This window comes from Myodes glareolus, chromosome 6 (assembly GCF_982192425.1).
Source record: "Myodes glareolus chromosome 6, mMyoGla1.1, whole genome shotgun sequence".
NCBI classification, from domain to species: domain Eukaryota; kingdom Metazoa; phylum Chordata; class Mammalia; order Rodentia; family Cricetidae; genus Myodes; species Myodes glareolus.
In genome coordinates, this window is record NC_142031.1 from 74,121,856 (window position 1) to 74,147,272 (window position 25,417).

General features: G+C 38.1%; 1 protein-coding gene across 4 annotated transcripts in view; it reads left to right on the forward strand.

Moving 5' to 3' along the window:
* Grid2 (glutamate ionotropic receptor delta type subunit 2) overlaps window positions 1-25,417 on the forward strand; it is a 1,407,776-nt gene that overhangs the window by 1,013,720 nt on the left and 368,639 nt on the right. For all 4 annotated transcript variants that reach the window (XM_048416269.3, XM_087907267.1, XM_048416268.3 and 1 more), the window contains exon 9: window positions 6,587-6,688. In XM_048416269.3, the coding sequence (XP_048272226.1) occupies window positions 6,587-6,688 (102 nt within the window). The remainder of the gene's footprint in view (window positions 1-6,586; window positions 6,689-25,417) is intronic.

Genomic DNA, 25,417 nt, shown 5'->3' on the forward strand with positions numbered 1-25,417 from the left:
CCCTGTGACAAAATCATTTCTAATTCCCATGTGAGAGCAGAGGAAGCTGAGACCCCATTTTATTCACCTCTTAATGCTTAGTAAGTGCTCAAACATAACATTCTAGATCTTCAATATATAATGTTAATTACTGCAACATATGGGCTCTAAGTCTAGTGTAATTGTGGTTTAACTAAGAAATATGAAAGGAAGGAAGACATCATTGTGGCATAGTATTTAATCAGTTAAAGACAGTTGATGGGGCTGGAGAGATGGCTCAGTGGTTAAGAGCATTGCCTGCTCTTCCAAAGGTCCTGAGTTCAATTCCTGGCAACCACATGGTGGCTCACAATCATCTGTAGTGAAATCTGTTGCCCTCTTCTGACCTGCAGACATACACACAGACAGAATATTGTATGCATAATAAATAAATATTTTTAAAAAATTTTTAAAAAAGACAGTTGATGACTGAAAATGGTCATTGTTACAACCAAACATATTTGAGCCTTTTCTATTATTATATGTTTGTACATGTACGTATATGTATGTGTGTGTGTGCGCACACACACACAAATGGTTGATTCATTGGATCCTTTTTCTGCTTTTTTATGTGTTGTTTTGTATTGTGGTTTTTTTGTTTTTGTTTTTCCCTTGGAGACAGAATTTCTTTGGATACCCTTGACTATGTTCTAGAACTAGCACTGTTGAAGAGGTTGACCTCAAACTCACAGAGATACACCACCTGCCTCTGCCTCCTGAGTGCTGAGACCACTGCCTGGTTTTTTCTGTATTGTTGTTTGTTTGTTTGTTTGTTTATTAGCCTGTTTGTTTTGGTTTTTGTCATTTTCCTGCCAGAAACTCAAGCATGGAGATCATTCCCAATAAGCACAAAGAAGGAGAATGGCAGGGGCCCAGCTGTGCAAGCAGACCGACGGGAGCACATAACTATGACCCAGGGAGCATGCCTTACAAATTGAAACTACGTTATGGGGAAGAATCACAAAAATAGAATAAATGTTGGGACAGTTGCTGGGTCACCACACTCTCTTGCATGTCTAAGCAGAAAACATTGCCATGTAGATTTATAAAGGATGTTTCTGAGTCAATATTCCAACTGTATTCTTACTGTATTTCTAGACCATTACTGATGCAACATTTACCAAATAATTCCTTCACATTTCTAAATGTCTGCCTTTAAAGTTGGCATATCTGCTACTTCCCCCTTTAGCCCAAAGGCTGAGGAAGCAAGTAGATGAAGTTCAGTAGCAGGTGGTATAAGTTCTCAGTACAGGGTGTGTCCTGTCCTCTCAGGAGCTGTGATAATATAGCCAGAGTTCCTTTGTTCCATATGAGCACAGCTCATAAAGGCTGGCCATTCTATTCATATTCAATTAGAGCACTCTTGACTCCCCTTATTAAAGTCTACAAACTATTAAGCATAAAATTAAAGTTGAACAGTTCAGCTCTTTTTGACATCTAACACTGTTTGAGAAACAGTGATGTGAAACTCCAGAGTCAAAAGTCATCCTTTGCAGCCTGTGGCCAGTGGAAAGTGAAAGCGCTGAGGAGAAAAGAGTAAATATATAAACTTGATTGTTAGCATGCATAATGTTAGGAGCGCCACCGTGCTCATGCAAATGCATCCGCCAGTTTGTTGAACACAAGCTATTCCATTGATTTAACTGAGACTACATGGTTATTATTGCGAAAGCTCCAATGAAGGGAATAATTAGAGCACTAAGCGTTGTAAAGGTTCTGAAATCACTTCAGGCAATAACCAGAAAATACAGGAAATCTATACACTGCTGTTGAAAAGATATTGAATTTCTGATCTTTACTTTTTAGGTCTTCCAAATGTTATCAAGATTTCCAGGACCTGGACAATGGAGATTCGTGTGTGTGTGTGTGTGTGTGTGTGTGTGTGTGTGTGTGTAGTTTATGGGCATGCGTATGTATGTGCGTAGGAGCATTTACACACGTGTGCACACACATGTAAAGACCAGAAGTAGAATTCAAGTGTCTACTGCTATTCTTTTCTAAACAGGTCTTTTGCTGTATCTGGGACTCCATGTTGTAAATATTCTTGTTGACAAACACGTCCTTGAGCTCTAGTACTGGGCTTGTGGAAGTGTGCACATTCCCTGTGCCCAGTATAAACATGGTGGTGGGGAATTCAAACTCAGATAGTCATGCTTGTGCACCAACCGATTTGCCCACCAAAGCATCTCCCCAGTACCGAGATAGTAAGTCCTTTTCCCCATTGACAGGGAGACTTTCTGCAAATTTCATTTTCTGCAGGAGTCACTTGCTGTTTTTATTTGGAGAGCATATTCTATTCCTTTGGCTGAAGACAGTATGAATGAGGCAGTGAAGCCGAATAGACACTCAGCAGTTAAGAGTCCGGCGGCTCTAGCCGAGGACTGAAGTTTGGTCCACAGAACCTACATCAACAGCTTGCAACCACCTGTAATTCCAGCTCCAGCTCCCTCTTCTAGACTCCAAGGGCAGCAGCCCTCATTTGTCCACACACACACACACACACACACACACACACACACACACACACACACACAATAAAAAATCTTTTAAAATCCTTTATTAAAAAAGAGTATGAGATTGTGTGTATTTTCACTATTTTTTTTACAGTTTCTTTAAAAGAATTAATAAAGCAAAACACAAGAAACAAAAGCAAAACCCCAGCCAGACAGAAACCTTCCCATACTGCCAGAGATTTAAAGTTAAGGAGATTTCAAACGAGGACAGCAGAAAAGTAGCTAGAGGAGTCCTGTGCTTGTCCTGGGTGCAGTCCCTCCAGAGATGCTCAAACACTCTGCCTCTCAGGGCTGCTCTGCTTCAAGAAATGCTACTTCTCGTAGGCAGTGTTTGTGTTTGCATATATGCGAGCATCACTTTTTTGTTGCTTATCATTGGAAGTAATTGTTCTAATCAAGCAGAATAACTTGACACAAACCTCAGGGAGATGACAGTGTGTGAGCATTAAACAAGACATCTTAATACTCGAAGATTTCATCTGTAAGATAGGAGAGCTTAACATTGCCCCATGTGCTGCTGTCATTTCCTTCCCTGTCCATCTGACACTGTTTAGGGCATATCATTATGACTTAAAGGAGCTTAAGTGAGTTTGGCGCTTATTTTTATCTAACTTGATTTCTCAAAACAGAACACCAGAATGCTTTTGAGCACCTTGTGTTTACTTCATTTTCTATTTCTCCCTCGACTTACTCCCATCTTGACTGTTATACAGATGAATGATGATAACAGGATGAGAGAGCGTATCTATATGTCCCCAGGCCCTCGTCTACAAAATGGGGAAAAGGATGTCCTTTCCTTCAAGGGCCTTGAAAATTAATTGAATTAACAAAAGTAAAACTCTAAATTGATACATTGTATAACGTGCAAAGGTTATGAAATTATGATTATAATTTTGCCTTAAAAGTTCTATATTGAGCAAAGCCCTTCACAGTTATGCACCTCCCCTAAAACAGAAATATAAATATATTTCCTACCACCTCAAATGGTTCATGCCTGTCAAAAGGATTCAGGAGGCATGAGACAAAATTCATTTTAAAATTCTGACAATGGACTTATGTGGAATTAGTTGCAACCCTAGTTTCGTATGGTAGTAGACACATGACCTTATAGTGAGGTCTTAGGTCTGATGTCTATGAAAGAAAAATGGTAACAAGGCCATCTCATGAAGTAGCTGTGACAAACGTCCTGTATGAAGAGCTCATCTCTGTGAGTGACATTCAGAAATTATATAAGAATGCTTTCAAAATGTGGTCTGTATAGAAAATAACTACTATTTTGACTTCTCGGTGGTTTGCTGTGGGCCCTTTGGATGTGTGATCAGTTTTGTATTTTATTCCCACTTTCCCAAAAAGGATTACATCCTAAGCATCTGTCTCTAATATCTACTCTTAGAACATGCTAGATTTTGGTGGTTGTTTGGGAAATCTTCATACATGTAAGAGAAGTACTGACAAAGAAAGGGATTTACTGATTCTGACAGATAGCCTATGGTGATTAAGAGACAGCACAACATTGGCAAGTGTTACTGTGAAAATGCATGCAAGATGTCGCGCAATAAAACTCAACAGAGAACACTCAAAGCCGTCATGCGTGAAAGGCCAGTTGTCTTACAAACTGTATGTATCGAAATGAGTACGTGTTTGGAACAGTCTAACACCACAAGAAAGTTAAAAATCAAAATGAGAACAGACATCACATAACACAAATAATGCCAACACTTTCCAAGCTGCTCCTGAAGTCAGGATGACAGATATTTACCTGTTTCTGCCCAGTTTGCTTTTCTCTTGCTTTTTTTCCCCCCAATTTAGGTACAAGAGACTGCATTAAAATTTATAGAATATTACCAGGTGGTGGATGCCCATGCCTTTAATCCCAGCTCTTGGGATATTGAGGCAGGCAGATCTCTCAGGTGGAGGTCAGCATGGTCTACCCAGTGAGTTCTAGGCCAGCCAGGGCTACACAGAAAAACCCATTCTCAAAAGAGAGAGAGAGGGAGAGAGAGAGAGAGAGAGAGAGAGAGAGAGAGAGAGAGAGAGAGAGAGAGAAACAAAAAAGTAATTTATAGAATTTATAGTAATTTATAGAATCTGTCTTTAATGGTATTCAAAGGAAGTTATGACTCAGAAATTTGGAACGTGGTGGTTCATGGCCTGTAAAGATCACGTTGTGTATTAGTCTACCAACCTTATTAATAACACAGCAGCAAATGCTCAGAGAAGGTGAAGGTCAATTGGTGCCATAGGCATCAGGTCCTTGGGCAAACTGACAACAGTCTGATCAAACTTGAAACACACCTCTGGAGGCTAAAAGAACTGCCTGTCTTTGTTGAAGCAGCGGGGGCATTTCTCCTTTAATAAGTATGTCTTTCATGCCATTGTTAAGCTGGGACTCGAGTGATCAGTGTGTACGGATCTCAGTCTTCAGTAGCGTCATTATAGCCATTTCCCACCAATGTTTGGTCTAGGAAACTGAAATGTTCTTGTAATTAGAAAAGTGATTGTCAAACAATGCGATTGAGGATAGACTCTCAGTAACCTCAGGAAAGAACAAAAGCTCAAAAGAATTGCCATAGCTCGTAAATTTGGCAAGAGGGCTATGCTATCTCTGATAATTAGACTTTTCAACACATTTGGATTTGTTAATTGGATCTAAGTTCTAATTAGACTTTCATGTAACTAAGAATGACATATCATGGCATGAATTGAATGTGCTTTTACAGTTGAAACCAACAATTATCGGGCATTTCCAAATTATTTTAATAAAGAAAACCCTGGCTTTGTTGATCATATTGTGACATTTCTGTCTCTCACAATATACCGAGCACATTTTAGTTTTCTTAATTAAACACCTTTCAGGAGCTCAAAGAGACACTTGAGCTTCGGCAAGAAGCCCCTCAGCTGTGTGTTTGTGAGGGAGACTTGCCAGTATGTTGATGACTCTGGAAGCTACAGACAAAACTCAGCACAAAGAAATAAATCATTGGAGGAAATGGCACAAGTAACCAGGTGCCCTGTAATAACTCAATTAATCAAGCTGTTTCCAAATATGACTGAAGGTTGGTTACATTTTTACCCCTCTCTCTCACGGAGCAGGTCTCTGTGTGAAGGCTGATGGAGCCGGCCCTGGGCTAAGAGTCTGACATCATTCCCCCTGTGCACGTACCCTGTCCTCTTGGCAATTCTGTTTCTTGACATGTCATTCATTAATGCGAACCTCGTTGTGCCTTTCTTTCCTCCTTAATTCTAATTGAGACTCATCAAATTTTATTCCTCCGACATTTGGAGGCAGTAATTTTAAAATGGGTAGCCCTCAGTTTTTGGATACAACAAGAGTCAATAACTATATGAGAGCAAGCAAGCACTAAACCACCATTTTGAACAATAAAGAATAATTAGCGTATGGTTTTCAAGGAAAGATTGTTGTCAAAATATTCCAAGAAATGTAGCAGTTCTGACCAAAATCCAAATTATATTGTTTTTATGTATTGGAAATACTTAAAGCACACACACACACACAGCACACACACACACACAGCACACATGGAGGCATGCACACATACACACACACTTTATATGTGACTATCCCTTGCATAAAAGCAGTTGTTCCTCTATCTATATAAAATATTGTTCATATTTTAAGACTCATTTTTCTCATGAAAAGCATGGTACAATTCAATGACAGCATTAAGGCTTTGAGAGAATTTAACTTCTGCAGTAACTGCCATATTAGTGAGAAATTCTGCAAGGGTTACATGCACTTTTATTCATCCAATTAGCACATTACAGTGACGGAGCTATTGGTGACTATGTGACTCCTCATTAATTCAGATGTCCTCCATGATTCTTGTAAAGCACTCTGGCTTCTGACATATGCCATATGATGGTATTTAAAGACAGGAGATGGCATTTCTGATTGCTTAATTTGCTATTAAGAGAGATAAGTTTTCCGTGCCAGTTATTCTGTGCAGTATAACACAATTCTCTACAAGGTCTACACAGAGGTGACTGGGCTGCTCTTTAGTCCGAAAAGTGATCAGAGATACTTTGTCTTTCAGCTTGGATGCTGGAGTCCTGTCACGGGTCTGAATGGGTCACTGACTGACAAGAAACTGGAGAATAACATGCGGGGTGTGGTTCTACGTGTGGTGACTGTACTGGTAAGCACCATCCTAGCCTTATAGTTTGGGCCCATAGAGGGTCCTCTATTTTTTGCTGATTTTTGATTTATCAACTAATGTCATAATCTAAGAAGAGCTTTTTAAATGAACCTTGACTATGATTTCTAAGACAGCTTCAATGGTCATGTTATCCATCCTTCCATCTCTGAGAATTTGAATTTGAGTTCTGTAAGCTATCATTTTTATTAATGTGCTTCTTGTAGGACATTCCTTAGACTTTTAGATCTGATTTCCTACCATTTCTATACATTATAAGAGAAGCAATCCCTCAGACACATCCATCACCAAAAGGATAGGATGCACATAGAGGTATCAAAGGAGAGATCACCCAGTTGTTTAATGGATGCTTAGCTAGCATTAAATGTGGCTTTCTGGGGTACTAGCAAATAAAATAGGTACATGCGACTGCTTTTATGACCTTGCCATCTATGATTATGTGAATAGGATTATATATGGGGACATTTGTTATAATCCCACTCATCGTTGGAAAAACAATTTTTATCATTCTTTATTATTTTGGTTGAAGAGATGGTTCAATGGCTCGCAGAAGAAATCTGAGTTTGATTTCCAACATCCATGTCAGGTGGCTCACAACCATTTGTAACTCCAGCTTCAAGGGAATCCAATGACAATGGCCTTCTGGGCATTGGTGCCATGCTTACCTACCTCCCCCCCCCACACACACACACTTAAGAAAACAAAATAGATCTTTTTTAAAAGTAGGAATTAATTGCAGAATTAGTGAATAAACAAAGCTGTGTGAAATGTATTGCTAATAGCTGGATGCTCAATACCAGCAGCTGTCTTTATACATGATTAATATGAATTAGCAGGTCTAAACATAATTTCCTTAAAAATTATCTGAGACATCTGCAAAAAATTTAAATGACTAGCCTATTCCCTCTGTGTCATATCTAAAATTTATTTCTAGTTGTAATTTTAACCAGGCTCTGATTCGTAATTATTTCACCAATGTTTTACAACTGAAATGTGCATGTGCTTCTGTTTGAACCTAAGTGTGCAGCTATCAATTTGCACTTAAGTAGTAACAGCTAGAAGACAGACAGTTGAAGCACAAACAACTACCACTAATCTGCTTCCTAGTGATTATCAGGGAAACTCTGTGACAAGCACTATAAAAGCTGGTGCATGGGATTTAGTTTTCTTTGAGAAAGAAAAAGGAGTTTTAAAGCAAATTCAGCAATTAGCAAATGCAGTTGCTCAGCAACTACTTATTTAGTATTTAGCATACGACAGACTTGGCCATAAGAGTAGATAACACACAGGTCCTAATCTTGGCGTATGCTCAGAATTTGGTAGGTTAGACCAGTTAAGATTATTATTTACGTCAGATAGCCTGTGAAATCCTCTGTACATATGTACTTCATGTACACTGCAGTGTTCACAGTGTGAACTATTCTAACCCACCAACATATGGACGAATAAAACAAATCAACCATCAGGTGAAAAAAGAAAAAAAAAACTGTGAAAGACTAAGCAGGTGACAGAGCAGAGTTGAAAGCCAAACCCAGGAAGTCCCGCCTCCGGATCTCTAACTCCTTCCCCTACACAATGCATCAGGCTCTCTCCACTCCTGCTATGTCGAGGTGAGGGAGGGGAGATTCTATTTGACTGGAGAATTGAAGACATTTAAATTCTGGCCTGGTTGGGTAAAGAAGCCTTCGGCTTGGTGGAGCTTGAAGAAAACTTCAGTAGCTGGCACTGGAGCAAAGGATTTAACCCTGGGGTCTGGAAATGTTGGGACCGGAAGAGGATGCAGAGTCCCGGCTAGAACCACCACCGGGAAGATGGACACTGAACCACAGGCTGCTCCTGTCTGACTCCCATTGCTGTACCTGCACTTTTCACTTCCCTCCAGTTAAAATTTCAGCCGGAAGTCAGAAGGCCATGGAGCCTGCCTAAGCCAGAATGTGCTTGTCCCTTCCCATGTAGTGCAGACAATGAGGGATGTGGTGAGTCTGGGGGGAACCAGGAAGACACACACCTGCAGTGTCATGTGACTGGACCTGTTCAGAGAATGCTATACATCCTCTATTTACTGCTTATAAAACCCTGTAAGAACTATACAAGGTCCAGACGTGTATAAAGGCACACAAGGGTGAACTAAATTCCCATGCCCGTGCTGCCAGAGAGAGCTAGATAGTTCTAGCTCAGAGTTCAGTTACAGAGGCCGTGTGCTTCACCATTCTGTCTTCTCAATCCGAAAAAGAAAAAGAAAACAAACACACAAACGAAATTCTTATTGCCTTTTATTAAATATGTTATGGCAACTGAGCTGTGTTACTGGATTGACCACACGAGGTCATTTTCAGAATGACTTCATATTTAGACGACTTTGTGTTCCACTATAAACAAAACCACAGAGATATTTCTTGAAATAGAGGAAATGAAAGCATTACAACTGGGCAGATCCCTCATAATCCCTTTTCTGTTTCTTGCAGTTTAGCACCTGCTTCTTACCAAGTATACCAAGAGCTTTGTGTTAGTGCAAAACAATAATGAAGATGCTCTTATCTCTCTTTGAACAGAAAATTATATTAACATAGCTAAACATAAGTGACCAACATGGCATTTGATTTTTTTAAACTGATAATTTACACTGTTTGAAACTTTATCATGTCATAAATACAATCCTAAAATTTAGAAATGGAATAATGGAAATGCCTGAGTGGTCATATATGAAGAATTACAAAAGGTCATCATTTTTGTGGCATGCATTTGTTAGTAATTATTATTTACATGGTTAGTTGAGGCTTAGAAAAGATTAATAGCATCTCTAATGAAGTTACTGTGAGAAATACCTACAACAGTCTTCCAGGTGCTGGGGAAAATGCAATACATACAACATACATACCTACAGGAGGCTTCCTTCATCACTGCACAACTACCTACAGGAAGCGTCCACTAGCACTGTGGTCTTCAACCCTTCTAACATACAGTTCCTCATGTCATGGTTGTTAGGGATTTTGTGGAAGAGTAACTTGGATCCATCGGGGTCAAGGAATTCTGAGAAAAATTACACCGTGCAACATATTTCACACAAGAGATTTATTGGAAGTGGGAAGGGCAGCAACAGAGAAACTCAGAAAAAGTGAGTGAACAGGTTGTGATAGCAGGGACTTTAGCAGGGACCTTTTAAAGGGTCCATGTGTCTCCTTTGATGGCTGGTGATAACATGATTGCTGACGCTGAGTATCTGAAAGTAGGCATGGGGAGCACCTGGTTTTCAACTGTGGTGACCCCCAAACATACAATTATTTTTGCTGCTACTTCTTACTGTAAGTGGTTTATACAGAAATAAAAGATGAATTTAAATTTAAAATAAGCAATGCTATCATCATGCAGAATCTTTATTGACCAACTGTTGTCTTACAATTATAATTTGATCAACAACTTAAGATTTTATATTTGCTTTCAGCAATGCGTATAAAGAACATAAGATTGTTTCTCTATTTTCAGAAATATTAGGACTATTAAATCTTATAACATGGGCAAAATAAGAAAATGTAATGAGAAATTTCTTTGTAAATCCAAATAACTAATATTTTCTAGGTTAAAAAAGCAAAACAAACCCATAATTCAACATAGCAGAAATCATTTTGTATGAGATAGCAAGTCTCCCGTTCATGAGAGGTTAAAAATTATTTCAAATTAGATATTAATTTTTCAATTAGTTATTACTTTTGGAGGTAGCTCTTGTTTGCCTCTTTTAGTGATATTTTCTTTTCTATGTAGTGTGATATTTTACAATTAATTTTATCATAATTTGTGAAAATATGAGTTTTTAAAAATGAGTGTAAAAGATAGAGAAAAGAAAAGAACAGAACAGTTGTGTAGATTTGAGATTCTCTGAGGAACAGCAGTTCTAACAAAACGAAAGGGCTTGACTCTCTCCTTTTGGAATATGCTTCTGAAAATTCATAAATGTAACTTGCTTGTAGTAAATACAGATTGGGAACTACTTTGTATTTATTTTTATTTAAAGGCATTATGATTTGCAAATAAGAACCAAATTTACAATTTGTATAGATAGAGGACAGTGTGAAAATAATTTTTAGTCCTTTATGTTTATCAGTTAATAATTTACAGCAGTCAAGAATCTAATCTAAACATCAATTTCCTGTCTGTGAGAGGGAAAAATAAGACTGACTACAAAAGGGATTGCTCAGAAAAAAAGTATGTCATGTATTTCTTTTATTTTATTAAGGTATTTATTTAGTTTTATTTTAAGTGCATTAGTGTTTTGCCTGCATTAGAGTGTTGGATCCTCTGGAACTGGAGTTACAGACAGTTGTGAACTGTCAATTGAGTGTTAGGAATTGGACTCAGGTCCCCAAAAGAGTAACCTGTGCTCCTAAATGCTGAACCATCTCTCCAATCCCATGGAGAATTTCTAACTTAAAGTGTTTTACCTCCATGGAACTTGGGTGTAGAAATTTACTGAAGAAAGACAATAGGGCATATTAGTGTCCGTAACAGTGTGAAAAGCCATGGTCACCAAACAAGCTTTTCCAGGAGGCTGTAGAGGTCTCTAAGGCTGAAAGACAAGTGTAAGGAGGATTGGCATGAGTCCCTGCCACATCAATTTAGAAAAGTACGAAGGAGCCCCACCACCAACTCACCCTCCTGCACCTGAAGGTGATGCTTCCTTGAGGGAAGAAACCACCCCATACCCTCAAAGGCACCAGGAAATATGACCGTCACAGACCTTCAATAAATTACACAGTCTGATTGTATTGCATTAGGACTATTAAATCTTATAACATGGATAAAAATAAAAAAATTATTTAACATTTTCATTGTACATCCAAACAACTAATATTTTTAAGGTTAATAAATGAAATAAAACAAAAGAAAATTGTAATTCAAAATAGCAGGAATCATTTGTGTATGAGATAGCAATCCATCTTTCATGAGAGGTTCAAAATGATGTCAAGTTAGATATTCTTTTTTCGATTAGATGTTACTCTCAGAAGCTCTTGTCTGCCTCTTTTTGGTCATATTCTCTTTTCTATGTAATATGATATTTTACAATTAGCTTTACCAGCTTAGCTCTGCTAAAGCCTGCTCAGACCACTGTTAACGATACCCCACGAGCAGTTTCCCTGGATAACACTGCACTTGAGCTTTTTAGCAGACACAGGGGGAGTTTGAAGATTCAGCACTTTCAATGCTGCAGAGCTAAACTTTTTCTGCTCTCAACTTCACAGACTCTTGAAGCTAGAAGTGGGATTATGAGTTTGGGGTAGTGGTGATATCAGTTTGACAAAGTGCTGTTTTTGAACTGCCTGGAGAGGAAGAGATTGGTGGGCGTCAGTGTCAAGCTCTACAACTCCTGTAGAAAAAGTGTGGTTCAAGCTCCAGGCAAGAATGAGAATTGTGGCTGGGGAAATTTTCAGCAGATGACAAACTATGGATTGCCAATCATAATAAAATATAGCCAATGATAAATAGAATCATACAATAAAAATATATAGTCTAATAATACAACTAAAAATATAATCCCGAAAAAAAAAGGATAATCCTGGTGGCTCGATATAACTCGGAGGTTAAGAGCACATGCTGTGTTTATAGAGGACCCAAGTTCTGCTTCCTACACCATGCCTGGCAGCTTGCAACCATCTGTAACTTCAGCTTCAGTGAATCTAACACCCTGTTCAAGTGGACATCTATACTCAAGTGTACATGCTTACACCCAGACACACATGTACATATAATTAAAAATAATCTTTCCAAAAAATAATTCTTGGAAAAATTCCATATTTATGATGGGATCGCTGAACAGGTCTAGGAAGCAGCCCACAGATTAAGTCAGCAGAGCTGACCCAAACAGAGCAGAAAAAGGAAAACAGCAAAGCTATCAAGTCTAGCAGCACTGTTACATCTCTGAAAATATTTTCTAATCATATGACTGGTGAGGAGTTTGTAGTTAATATAAAGTAAAGGCAAATTAACCTCAACAATGAGAAAGACACCACTTAGATGTAATCAAAGAAACTAGATAGCTCTCGCAAGATACATAGCCTATAAACACCTGAAAATATACTCAACATACTTGAGAGCATGAAAATACAAACCAGGATTACAAAGAACTTTTCTTCAAACCAGTCTGGTGGCTAAGCTTGCTTATTAAATTGACTGTATCTGGAATCAAGTAAATCCCAAGTAGCTGGACATGTCTGTGATGGCTACAATAATGATAATGTAGTAAACCTCTGAAGAGTAAGTCATCACTAATGAGAATCTTCCTATAAGAGTTTCCATGGTTATGATGTCTCTTCAATACAATACCAACCCTAACTAAGACACCAATATATCATCTGAAGAATATGAAATGGAAATGAAGGAAATTTTAGCCGCTGTGTATGAGATGTTCTCTTTACAGTGCTTCAATACAGATGACTCAATAGAAAATGTATTTGTGAAGATGAAGGCAGATTGCATAATAAAAGTGATATTTACCAACAAATTGAGGACATCATTGTTACAACTTGAATCTAACCTGGAATTCAGGACAGCCAAGGATCCTTACTGCTGAAGCAGTGTAATCAGTAGTCATAGCTCTATAATGCTTGTGGCTTTTGTTTTGTCTCTACTACTGATTGTTCCCATAATATGTGCAAGAAAAATGAGATAATGTGATTGTCACAAACAGGCACTTGAGGAAAAAAATGGTCTAGGCTGATGATACAATTCATATCAACACCAGAATAGGGGTTTGCATCAGTACTGACTGAATACAATCATGGGAATTGATAGATAACAATGCTGTGGCAATTTTCTATTCTGATTCACATTAATTCACATCACCTCTTAAAATGGTAGCTGTCATGCAGATATGTTAGTATTGCTGTTGCACATGAAATAACTGTACATGACCCTGTATGATCAGTGAAACCAGGTTTCTTAGAAAAATCAAGGAAAGACTGTACTGGAAACATATAATTTACCTCTGAAACACAGACTTACAACTGATGTTAAGAGAATGTCAGAGTTATTTGCAAATTCAAAGATGTAAGAACAGTTGGTGTGTTTTCTGTGATAGTCTAGCCATAGTCTTTTGGATTTTGTTATATCTTGCTTTGGAAATGGGGATGTGCCATTGTGTCTGAAAGGAAACTGAACAATTTAGGTGACTTTTAAGCTGAGTTGTCATTCAGTAATTCAGTAGTGCCAGCCCAGCCAAAACATAAAACAGCTCATCACAAAATCCCTCTAATAAGTATGTTGGTACGAACAAGAGAACCTGGGAGGCCATTGTGTTGCTTTGCAGAATTACAAAGGACTCTATCATGGATTAGTAGCTGTTAGAGTTGAGAGATAGCTTCGCCAGCTAACTAACTGATCACTCTAGTCCTTGGCACTTGAGTATCTAATTCTTACTGTAACCTTCACGACTTTTTAAATATTTTATTTTCATTTTGTCAATATCGATGAGTTCTACAACTATTAAAAATTTCGCCAAGTCACATGGGAGCTACGAATAAACACTGAGCCCCTGCGTCTAATTCTTTGCCGTCCATGGGGCATCAACAATGGGTGAAAGCTGCCAGTGAGCAGCTGGAAAGCTTAATACACAGTGCATAAAACAAAAACAAAAACAAAACAAAACCCCACAAAACCCCAACACTGTTCATGGACTCAACGATCGGCAATAGGCTGATTCTTAAGACACTGAGGCAGTTAAAAGATCCAGTAATTTTCCCAGCTTTCAACTGCTGACAGTTTCCACAGTGGACCAGAGATGGAAGTCCAAACAGATCCACATATAAGGATGGTAAGGAGGGTGGCAGTTCAGAGATATTGTTTTCAGAAAAAAAAAGTAAATTTTAGATAAGAAGAGAATGTTTATTTTACCTTTTGAATACTTGCTATTTGCACCACTGATATAAACTCTAATAAATAGATTAACGAGAAGGCTATGCAAACTTATTAATGGCATACACATGGGAGTCATACAAAGTGAAACATGAAATGTAAGTAAGAGCCAGATGGTTACAATTCAAATAACATTTAGAGCTGCGGAAGAAAATGAGAACTGAAGATCCTGGAGGGAGGTGGTGACAGGTTCTGGGAAGTAAGAGGAAGATGGATGCTCATCCTATCATGGTGTGTGGATGAAGCCTCCTAGAGAGCACGCTTAGCCGTTGTTGTGGGCTGTAACAGTCTCTCTGGATGGGTGACTTGGTTTCTGTTCCCATAATAGATATGAATTCATCTTCTTTGGTGGATGAGATACTGGGAAGAGGATCTATGTTGATTGCAGTCTAGTTATTTCATTGTTATAAAAGGAACTTCAGAGATAACTCTTTCCTTAGCCTTGAAGAGAAAGGAACAAAAGGGAGTTGCATTCATTCATTTATTCATTCATTCATTCATTTTCCTTTGGTTTGCAAGTGATGGGGATAAAACTTGATCCATATGCCCAGCAAACACCTCACTACTGAGCCGCATCCCTTTTTATAATTAGCCTCCTCAGTTCAATGCTCTAGGTACACCAGAGGTCTACATTGCAGAGTGCTATTTCCTGAGCTCCAACACTACATAAGCAAATACTTTCAGAATTTGCATAGATGTTCACTTGAATCTCATCTGAGTACTGGGCCATCTATTTCTGGAGAGAATTCTTCAAAGAATGAGAAGGAACAGACTGGCTCTCAGAAGTCTCTCCACAGATGTGCAGACTTTGGAGACAGGTTACATACATGTAGGAAAATGAGATCTTAATATACTAAGATTTGAATGGCTCTGTAAAAGTATGTACTTATTTTTGAGTTCTGTGGTGATTCATAGAAAATAGGTGTGCAAATGTATACCTCTATCAAGTAGAATGTTCTGTACCATTTCAAGGCCTCTAACATTGCCCTGCCTTCTTACAGTGTTCAGCTTTTCATAAGGAACTCATAAAAGCCTGCCTGCTACTTCTGAGCCCTCAAAGCATATGGTGATTGCTTTTAGGGCTAATAAAAATAAGCAGTGAAGAGCACCTTTTAAAAATTCATAGAAGGTTGTCCTTTATACATCAGTGTAAACTTACAGTTCTGCTTTAACAGAAACCAGACAGAATTAGCTCATTAGGGGTGAAAAATGTTGCGGTTTGGGAGCAAAAGCACCAATGACCTTAACTGATAGACTTGCTCCAGAGTGGAAGAAATGCCAGGCATGGGAGTGCACATCTGAATCCCAGTACTCAGGGAGGCAGAAGCAGGATGATCTCTGTGAGTTGAAGTCCAGCCTAGTCTACACATGTCCTCGTGTCAGCAAGGGCTACACAGACCTGTCTAATCAGATGAAAGAAAATATTTTTCAAAGTGGAAGAAATTTGAACTTACAAAGAGAGTCCTAGATCTATGCACTCAGCTGACATAAAGATGTTTCTCTCTACAACAGGACACAACTAATGAAGAAAGCTTTTCTGCAAATTCCAAAATACTATGCAACATGTTTGGGAAAGGCTGATAGTCCTGTAACCCTCCAGTACACTCTGCCAGACCTGAAATAACCACACAGAAACTATATTAATTAAAACACAGCTTGACCTATTAGATCAGACTTCTTACATCTTAAATTAATCCATTGCTATTATTTTGTGTTTTACCATGAGGCTTACAGTTTACCTGTCTATCGCCTTTGGCAGCTACATGGGATCTTCTTGACTCTGCCTACTTTCCCTCTACATCTGGGTTTGGATTTTCTGCCTGGCTTTGTTCTGACCTGACCCAGGCCCAAAGCAGCTTCTTTATTAATAAATGGTAGTAAAACATATTCACACATCAAATGGCCATCAGAAGACTAGGCCAGATATGAAAGTTAAAAATAAATGCCTATTTCAAAGGGGCTCTGGTAGTCGAAGTTAATCTCAGTTCTCTACACACAGGATTTCACAGCTCATCAATAGAATGTTATCACACAAGCTCAGTTTGCAGGGTCTTTGACTTGGAAACTTTGGAAACAGTGTGCTTACATATCGAAATCTCTAACGTGTAAAGCAAAATCAACATAAAAATGAAGATGAATGTAATAACTCGATTTCCTGTTTCAATTAGAAACAATAGTTGTGTGATTTTTATCCTTCTGTGGAGGCCACAGCCTTGGAACACATCGGTCTCACTTAGTGTTTCTGCTGCTATGATAAAAACTCTGACCAAAAGCAACTTGAGGAGGAAAGGGTTTATTTACCTATAACTTGCAGTTCATCATCTAGAGAAGTCAAGGCAGGAGCTCAAGGCAGGAACTTGAAGGTAGAAACGGAAACATAAGCCATAGAGGAGTGTTGCTTATTGGCCTGCTCCTCATGGCTTGCTTATTCTGCTTCCTTAGAGCACCCACGCTACCATCCCAGGAGTGGCACCACACACAGTGAGCTGGGGCATTCTCCATTGTTGTCAGTTTGAACTCATTAATAACAAACTCAGAGTCACTAATAATGTATTAAAGAAAAAGATCAAAGTATTCCCCTTGCAGTCATTTAACTGAGAGTGAGCCCAAATTTGAATTCTCTACATCATTTTGCCTTGTATTTCATCATTCCTGCCTGTTGTATGAATCTGCCTCTGTGCCTTTGTAATGAATATTTCTGAATCTGCCCGTGTGTCTCTGTCTGATTCTCTGAATGTTTCTGCCCCTAACAACGATATTTCCCTTTTTTATTGAACAAAAGAAACATAAGTGGGGAAGGAATAAAGGATACTGTACGGAGATAGCAGCGTTTTCACAATGGATTAGGTTTAGTCCAGATAAACAAACAAACAAGCACTATCAATATTTGAATGCTGCATTCAGCATTTATGATGGATTTTTTTAATGAGGCCAATTTTAGCTATTTTTTCTCTCGAGCAAATGATTATCATAACACACATGAAAACACACATGCATTACTCCGAGTTGAGGGCACAGAAGAGTGCATAATTTAAGATTATAGCTACGCATTACTTTGGATTGTAAAAGTTGATTACAAGGGAAATCTAAGGCAAGTAAGCTTGACTGTTACAATGTTCTCTTAAAGGCAGGTTAAACAGGCTTAGTACACAGTAAGACAGCTGTCTAAAGTCTTAAGTGACTCTAAGATGTATTATCAGCTCTGACTCTGAGGTCCAGAAAAAGGTTCAGTCACTTAGAATATAACAGATATTTTTGACATAATGCATTGCCACACCGTATCATTCACCAATCAATAAAATGTACCCAACCTTGCCTTAAATCCAATCTGGTGGGGCATCTTCTCAATTAAGATTTCTTCTTCAAAAATGACTTTAGTTTGTGTCAAGTTGACAAAACATCTTTTCCAAAGAGAAAGTTACCCCTTAGATACTGTTCCATTCTACCTTTTCATATTTCCACAAGTAGTGAAACATTTATCAAATCAGTTCCCATTATATAAATGGTCCTTTAGTGTGGTGGAAAATGAACATAGATGCATCCCAAATGCAAAAATCTGGGAACTGTTGCCCCATGTGTCTGCATCGATATTCAGCTCCTGCTGGAGAGATGAAAGGCAGAGGAATCACCTTGCCTTGAAATCTTGGAAATGAAAATTTGATCCATGAAAGAAAGCAAATGTAGTTGTTTGCAGAACAGCCTCCATTAGGCCTTCTAATTATCATTTGAAACCTAGCAGGTTAGTGATTTACCTTGTGCCGGCAACATCTCCACATAAACTTTTGGGTAATCATTAACTTAGTAACAGAGTCCACGGTGTTTGAATTAATCTTGTGTTTCCTGTATGTTTCAGATCTTTTGCCAATAAATTCTAGGAGGTCTAGGTGATGACTACAGAGCACAAACTTATGGATTCTTTCATTATATTAACGTGCCCATGTGTTTCCCTGACGGCATGAATATGGAGAGAAGAAAAGTGTGAGGTTTCCTGTGACTGGAGTTAGAGATGGTTGTGAACTGCTGTGTGGGTGCTGAGAACCTGGGACTGGAGTTAGAGATGGTTGTGATCTGATTTGTGGTTGCTGAGAACCTGGGACTGGAGTTAGAGATGTTTCTGATCTGCTGTGTGGTTGCTGAGAACCTGGGACTGGAGTTAGAGATGTTTCTGATCTGCTGTGTGGGTGCTGAGAACAGGGACTGGAGTTAGAGATGGTTCTGAGCTGCTGTATGGGTGTTGAGAATCTGGAACTGGAGTTAGAGATGGTTATGATCTGCTGTGTGGGTGCTGAGAACCAAACCCCAGTCCTCTACAGGAGCAGCAAGAACTCTATCCCCCTGATTTATCTCTCCGGCCCTGGTTTTGCAGTTTCTAGACTTTTTCTCCTTCTTCCTTTTATATGTTTAGAGGTTTTCTTTACTTTCTCTCTTTTAAACAATGCTCTTTGAATTGGCACAATGAAACGTTCAGAATAATTTTTTTCTCATCGATTCTTAAATTAAGCTACACATCCTGGAATTCAATTAAAAATGCTAACTATAATGTTGTATGGAGTCAAATATAATCTCCAATATCATAGTCAATAAAGCACTTGACGAAATGAAGTATGGAATATGAATAGTCCAAGACTTAAAGTAGATAAAGAAACAACCAATAAGCATTTGAAAGGAAAGACTTTAACTTATTTAAATATAAGGAGAATGGAAAAATCATCATCTATCAAAAAATGGGGGTTAAAAAATATCCCACTTTGTTTTCTGAGTCTTTGTAATTTTAATAATGTCCTTGGTCCTTGGTCCAAAGAATTAAGATGTCTTTCAACATATGCATTGCCTCATTTGGGGACATTTTTACAATGTATTTTAAGAAATGCAGGAACAAACAGAAAAAATGTCATCATTCTTAAAATATTTATTTTATCTAATAAATAATCTAAGAGGAAGGGTAAATATTAGGACTGGCTTGAGAGTGGACATTGCAAGTGATCATTTAATAAATAAGTCACAGCAATGGGGACAGGACTCCATAAATCCTTATATTGTCCAGTAAGTAAATAAACCACAGCAATGGGGACAGGAGTCCATAAATCCTTATATTGTCCAGTAAGTTATAAGAACATTCTCCTACGTTTCGAAGATCCGACTCCTATAATTAATTCAACACTGTAGTCTATTTCCACATAATTCCTTGTAAGACTGCCAAAGACATTGTTTTTTTATGTAGCTTATTATTGACATTGATGACATGTCTAGTAATATTTATTTATTTATTTTAGAGAGTATTGTCTTTGTAGCTTCAAGTTCAGGAGTCTACACATTTTTCCTTTCTTTCTAGAAATCCCTACAATTTTGTTTCTGGCTTTTAAATATCTGGCTTCCATTCGGCTGTCTCTGGCCTCTGTGCAGGACAGCTTCCCTTTTAAGTTTCCCACTGTGCTTGATAATAGAATCAAAAGGAAGAGACATTCAACTCACCAGAAATAGAAAACCTGTCACCTTTCCCTGAAAGCATTTAGATCAGGCAGAGCAGCAGCTGCCATGGTCAGAGTAGCTTCGACAAAGTATCTAGAATGGACTGGCAAAATTATCATTTACTTCATCCCACTCAACCTCATTTTTAGAAAAAGAGGGTTATCTTTGTTCAGAAAAAATAAAGGACTGTAGCAAGAGAAACATTTACTCTGTGCAGTTAGGCCAGTGCTTAGTGATCTTCAAGTCAACTGGTGTGCAGATATACGTAGGAGGAGAGACAGACATTGCTTCTCCATAATTCCAGTGGAAATTTTTCAGTGAGTAGAAATGTTTAGAATACCCCAAAGGAAAGACTGATCACTGTCAGTATATCTTAACTAAAAGGGACAGATGTAGTTAGGTCATCTGCCACTGCCCAGGAACAGAAGGACTCATGGAGGAGAGATCATTGTATATGTATTTTCAAGAGTCTCTGCTCTAGTTGAATGAGGGAAGTTCAGACAAGATTCCAAATGAATTCACTGTAAAATTGCCTTTATTCCCAGACTACTCACTAAATTTGAAATGTGATTTGAAAGATGTAGAAATGTAACATTTTAAATTCAGTGTGTAAAAGGTACAGAGTAGGAAATCTAATTCTACCATTTGTTAAAAGACTACCTCAAGTTCTTCCCCTCTAAACCGATGTCATTTCTAGCCCTTCTGTCTGCTAGGCATGTGTATTCACACAGAGGCAGCGGGCGGAGTTGATAGAGGCTGTATAAATTTAATAAATGGGTGGGCAAGATTCAGATTTCAGCATCAGACACATGGATTCAAATTTGAAGTTTTCTTCCCTAGGGTTGCTAATTCCAGCACACTGTCTAGTCTTCTTCAAATCCTACCTCTCTCAGTTATGACAGCAAGAAAACATGAGAGCATTGTGAAACTGAAGAGGTAACAGAGTAGTAAGAGTGATGAGATATCCAGCATCAAGGGCTTTCGTGTTTATTCTTTTCTAATTTTGGCCTCTCCGTGCTTCAAACTCATTTACTCACAGCCATTAGAGAAAAACTGATTTCATGTTCAATAACAAAAACTTAAATAAAGTAGAAAACAAACATTAGCATAGCCAAATACAATCTCCCTGGAGGTGACGATGTTTGTAGAGTCCTCTAGTTCACGGTGTATGAATCAGGAAGCTTGTCTGATGGATAAAATTCCTGCCCTGCAAACATGAGGACCTACCTGAGTTTGAATCTCCAGCACCCCCACCAAAGCCAAGTGCAGCATCAAATGTCAGCAATCCCTGTACTGTGATGATGGAGACAGAGGGTCTCTGGAGCTCATCTGGTAGTCAGTGTAGGAGATCCTGTGTTAAGAAATAAGATAGGGAGCACATAAGGAGGATACCTGATGGGGACCTCTGACCCTCGTGTGCACAAATATCCCTGTACTCATTCACTCTCACCTATGAACAGGTAGTCTTTTGAGCACAACACACACAAAGTATTTTGGTGTCTGTCACTAGCTAAACTAATATTCTGTATCTATAAAAATTGAGGTAATTATATTCCCAAATTAATAGAACTATACAAATACAAAATACAAAATCATTTTAAAGTATTTTATACAGATTGCATCCTATAGGATGTTTGTTAATGCTAGTATTTACAATATTATTACTTATTATATTTTAAAGCATATGTAATGATCTGGATAGCTTGGGGTATTTTCTTCCCATTTAGCAACATACACATTAAATTTATCATGTAATGAGAGAATTTTCACCTAAGAGATGTGAGCAATGGTTTTTCAGCTACTTAATGAATACTTTTTATAGCCAATGCAAATATCCATTAGCTTACTCACAGGACTATATTCAATTCCTAGCTTTTAACAAAGCTATAACTCGACATTTTTATTTTTCATTCATCAAACTCTGTAGGGATGCAAATGAAAGCAATTTTATTACAATGATATTTTGAATTTCTCATCACACAACGTGATACAAACAATTCCTCACTTCTAATAAAAAATGACCTGCAGCCCAGCTCTGAGTAGATGGCTGTGTGAGGGCATTGGAGGCACTGATTAGAGAAATAGTCTTATGACAGACTTTCATAAGGTTGTGTAGATGTTTCTAAACTTTCTAATCCAAGTAGTGGAATGGGTAAGATATTTCCATCTTTGTTTTATTCCCCTGGAAAACTCAAAGTGAGTTTCCTTTCAGATATATTCTTAAGCTTAGGACTCTTTTCCTGGAATATGGAATTGTAGCCAAAACTAAAGAGCATTTGGAGGCATTCAGTTTTTGATGGTGAATTTGAGTTATGGGAAAGCTTGCCTGCACATTTTGGGTCTATGCTGTGGGGAGTGGGCGGGGGCAGAATCGCATTCTGTAAGAAGCTGGCTTCAAACTCTTGGTGACCCTCTTGTATTAGTCTGCCACATGCAGACTTTGTTGGCATAACCCAGTATACAAGTTTTGACTTGAATTTGCCTAAGTGGTGTCTGAGAAGCATCCACCTCACACACTGCTCAAAAACATTAGCATTCCCTTTCATGGTGGCCAATCTGACGAATGATAAATGAAATTGTTTTTATTATTCTAACTTAAACTTCCCAAAGGTGTTTTAAGAGAACAAAAGTAAATAGTTCACTGTCAATGGTTGCTATTAAACTTTATCTTTTAAGTATTTAAGTTCTAAATAGTATGATGGCTTTAATGATTATTATGTTTTATAATACATATTATTTTTCTATTAAATTATAAGTAGCAATTGTGTCAGGATTTTTACAAGCACACATTTTCTTTTTTCTGCTACTAACTCTGAATGTGTTTTAATTTTGTATTCGGTGCTCTGTGTCTTAACAAAGCAATGTCTTTGATTCCACATTGAACATTCATCTTGAGGACTTTTCTCTATTGATTCAAAACTTTAGTTCCTCTAACAGAACTATTATGATACACATTCCAAGTACAAAGTGATGTACAAAAAAAAAAAAAAACCCGAAACAAAACAAAGCAAAAAAAACGATGGAGACTCTCGGCCCACCCTCTTTACAACATTGAGCCTCTGTGGTCTATCTCTAGAAACCTAAGATGATAATTTCATTCAAGCACTTAAATTCCTACTCAAAATTTCCAGTTATGGCAGCTCCACCTCCAAAATCAATGGAACAAACAAACATAAAAAACAGCTACAATTCACTGACAAGTCATGATTGATCTAGTAAATTCTTCTCTTGCTTCTTCTAGCCAATTCTAAGTAATAAACACCCAAAGTGTAGTTAGTTGCTAAAACATGTAATGCCATACATGCCCTTCCTCTTTAAAGTTAGAGCCCATCTGCTTTATATTTCCAAGGCTTTCCATCTCTGTTGAAGGAACAACTAAACTAATCTTAATGACCCTGAAAGCCTTTTTAAGCTTTACCTGACACAGATACATGGCTTTTCTTCCTTTAGCTCCAAGCACAATGTCTTATTTATCAGTCATATCACGGACTCTCATACCCAGAGTATATGAACTCATCTCTGTGGTGAATGCCATGTTTATAGAGACTCACATATACCTTGCCCTGGTTATCCAGTTATCCTTAACAACACATATTACCATGTGTGCTGATTGTTCTGTTGCTGTTATTTTTCGTGCCTTTTTCTCTATTGTCAACTTGGCACAAGATGGAGTTATCTGAGAAAAGGATGCCTAAGGCCAATCTGATGGGGGCCTTTTCTTGATTAATGGTTCATGTGGAAGAAACCAGCCCACTAAAGATGGTGTCACTCCAGGGAACTTGGTACTGTGTTATAGAAGAAAGCAGAATACAATATCATAGTGAGAATATGGTATCATCAGCTAGAATTAGTAAATATCATTGTCATTTTGGAGCCACAGTTATCAAGGTCTTTACAAATGAACTTCCAGCTTCTGGCCTTGGGTCCAGCAAATCTCTCTGGATAGAAGCAGGATGCTAGCTCTGAGAATGGGATCTTCTTCATTTTCCTTCAGAAAATAACAGATCTCTCATGTATGCCCTGCTGGCCTTTATAAAATTCTCAGCATTGACTCTGCATGTGGGAAGGCACTTAGAAACTCAGTGTTAACTTAGCAATAGAAAGAAGTCTGGACCTGATGAAACAACTATGCAGCACTTAATTCAGAAAGCTGCTTTTGAATGTGATGAGCCTCAGGACTCTTTACTCTCCTGCCATGTACTTCTAAATGCAAGCTCTGGAAGCCAGTGAGGAACAGCAAAGAGTTGACCACGTTTTAACTGCCTTGGGGCCTGGGGACACTTCTATCCCCAGTTACAGAATAGTGCTTTTATTTCATATTCCCATGAGCAAAATAAATTCTTCTCATTCTCCATTTAGATTCTAAGGCCATGTAATATGTGGTTATGCTATTTTTGAAAGCAATATCTGAAATCAAGCATTTCATTTTCAAAAAGATATATTTTGCACACTGATAGTTTCATCTCCAACCTAACGTTTTTCCCCATTTGAATAACTGAGCACAAAATAGAAATCAGATCTGATATATACATATATATATATATATATATATATATTTGGGATTATGTATTTTCTAAATTTACTTTGCTATTAATAATTGAACTTTATTGTCTGGTATAGTACATATATATACATACATATGCATATATATTTATAGATACATATATACAAGGACTTGATAAAAAACTAAACTCAGGACTAGAAAACTGGCTCAGTGGTTAAGAGCACTAGCTGATCTTGAAGAGGACCTAGGTTTGGTTCCCAGCACCGCCATGGCAGCTCACAGCCCTTTATAACTGGAAGACCAAGGGATCCAACATAGTCCTTTGACTCCACAGGCAACAGACACTCAAGTTGTGCTCGTACATACGTGGAGACAAACACTACATATATAAGTAGAAGAAAAAACTAAGTTGAGGGCCATGTTGGGAAGCAGCTGCTCCTCTGTTGGTGCCTGAGGACAAAACTTCCCTTCCCCTTTCTCTCCATCTGCTCTTCCCCTCCCTGTGCCATAGGGTTCCCTGCTTTACAACCCTGGCTTTGCTCCTTCCTCTCCAGCTGTTCTTACACTTGTTTGCTTATCCTTGATTTTTTACCCTGTTCTCTTTAATAACAAATTCCATATCTCTGCCTTTTTGAACTTACAAAAGACTCATATATTCTCTATAAGAGATAATGAGATTTTTTTCCCAAGGGGAATGGTGGTCATTAATTCTGCATATATCAAAGTAGAATGTGTCATCACTAAGCGAAATGTGAGCTCCCGCCATGCATAAAGACAGCTCTTGTTTGCTGCGGCCAAGAGCATGTTTTATGGCAAAACATTTTTGAAGAAGCCAT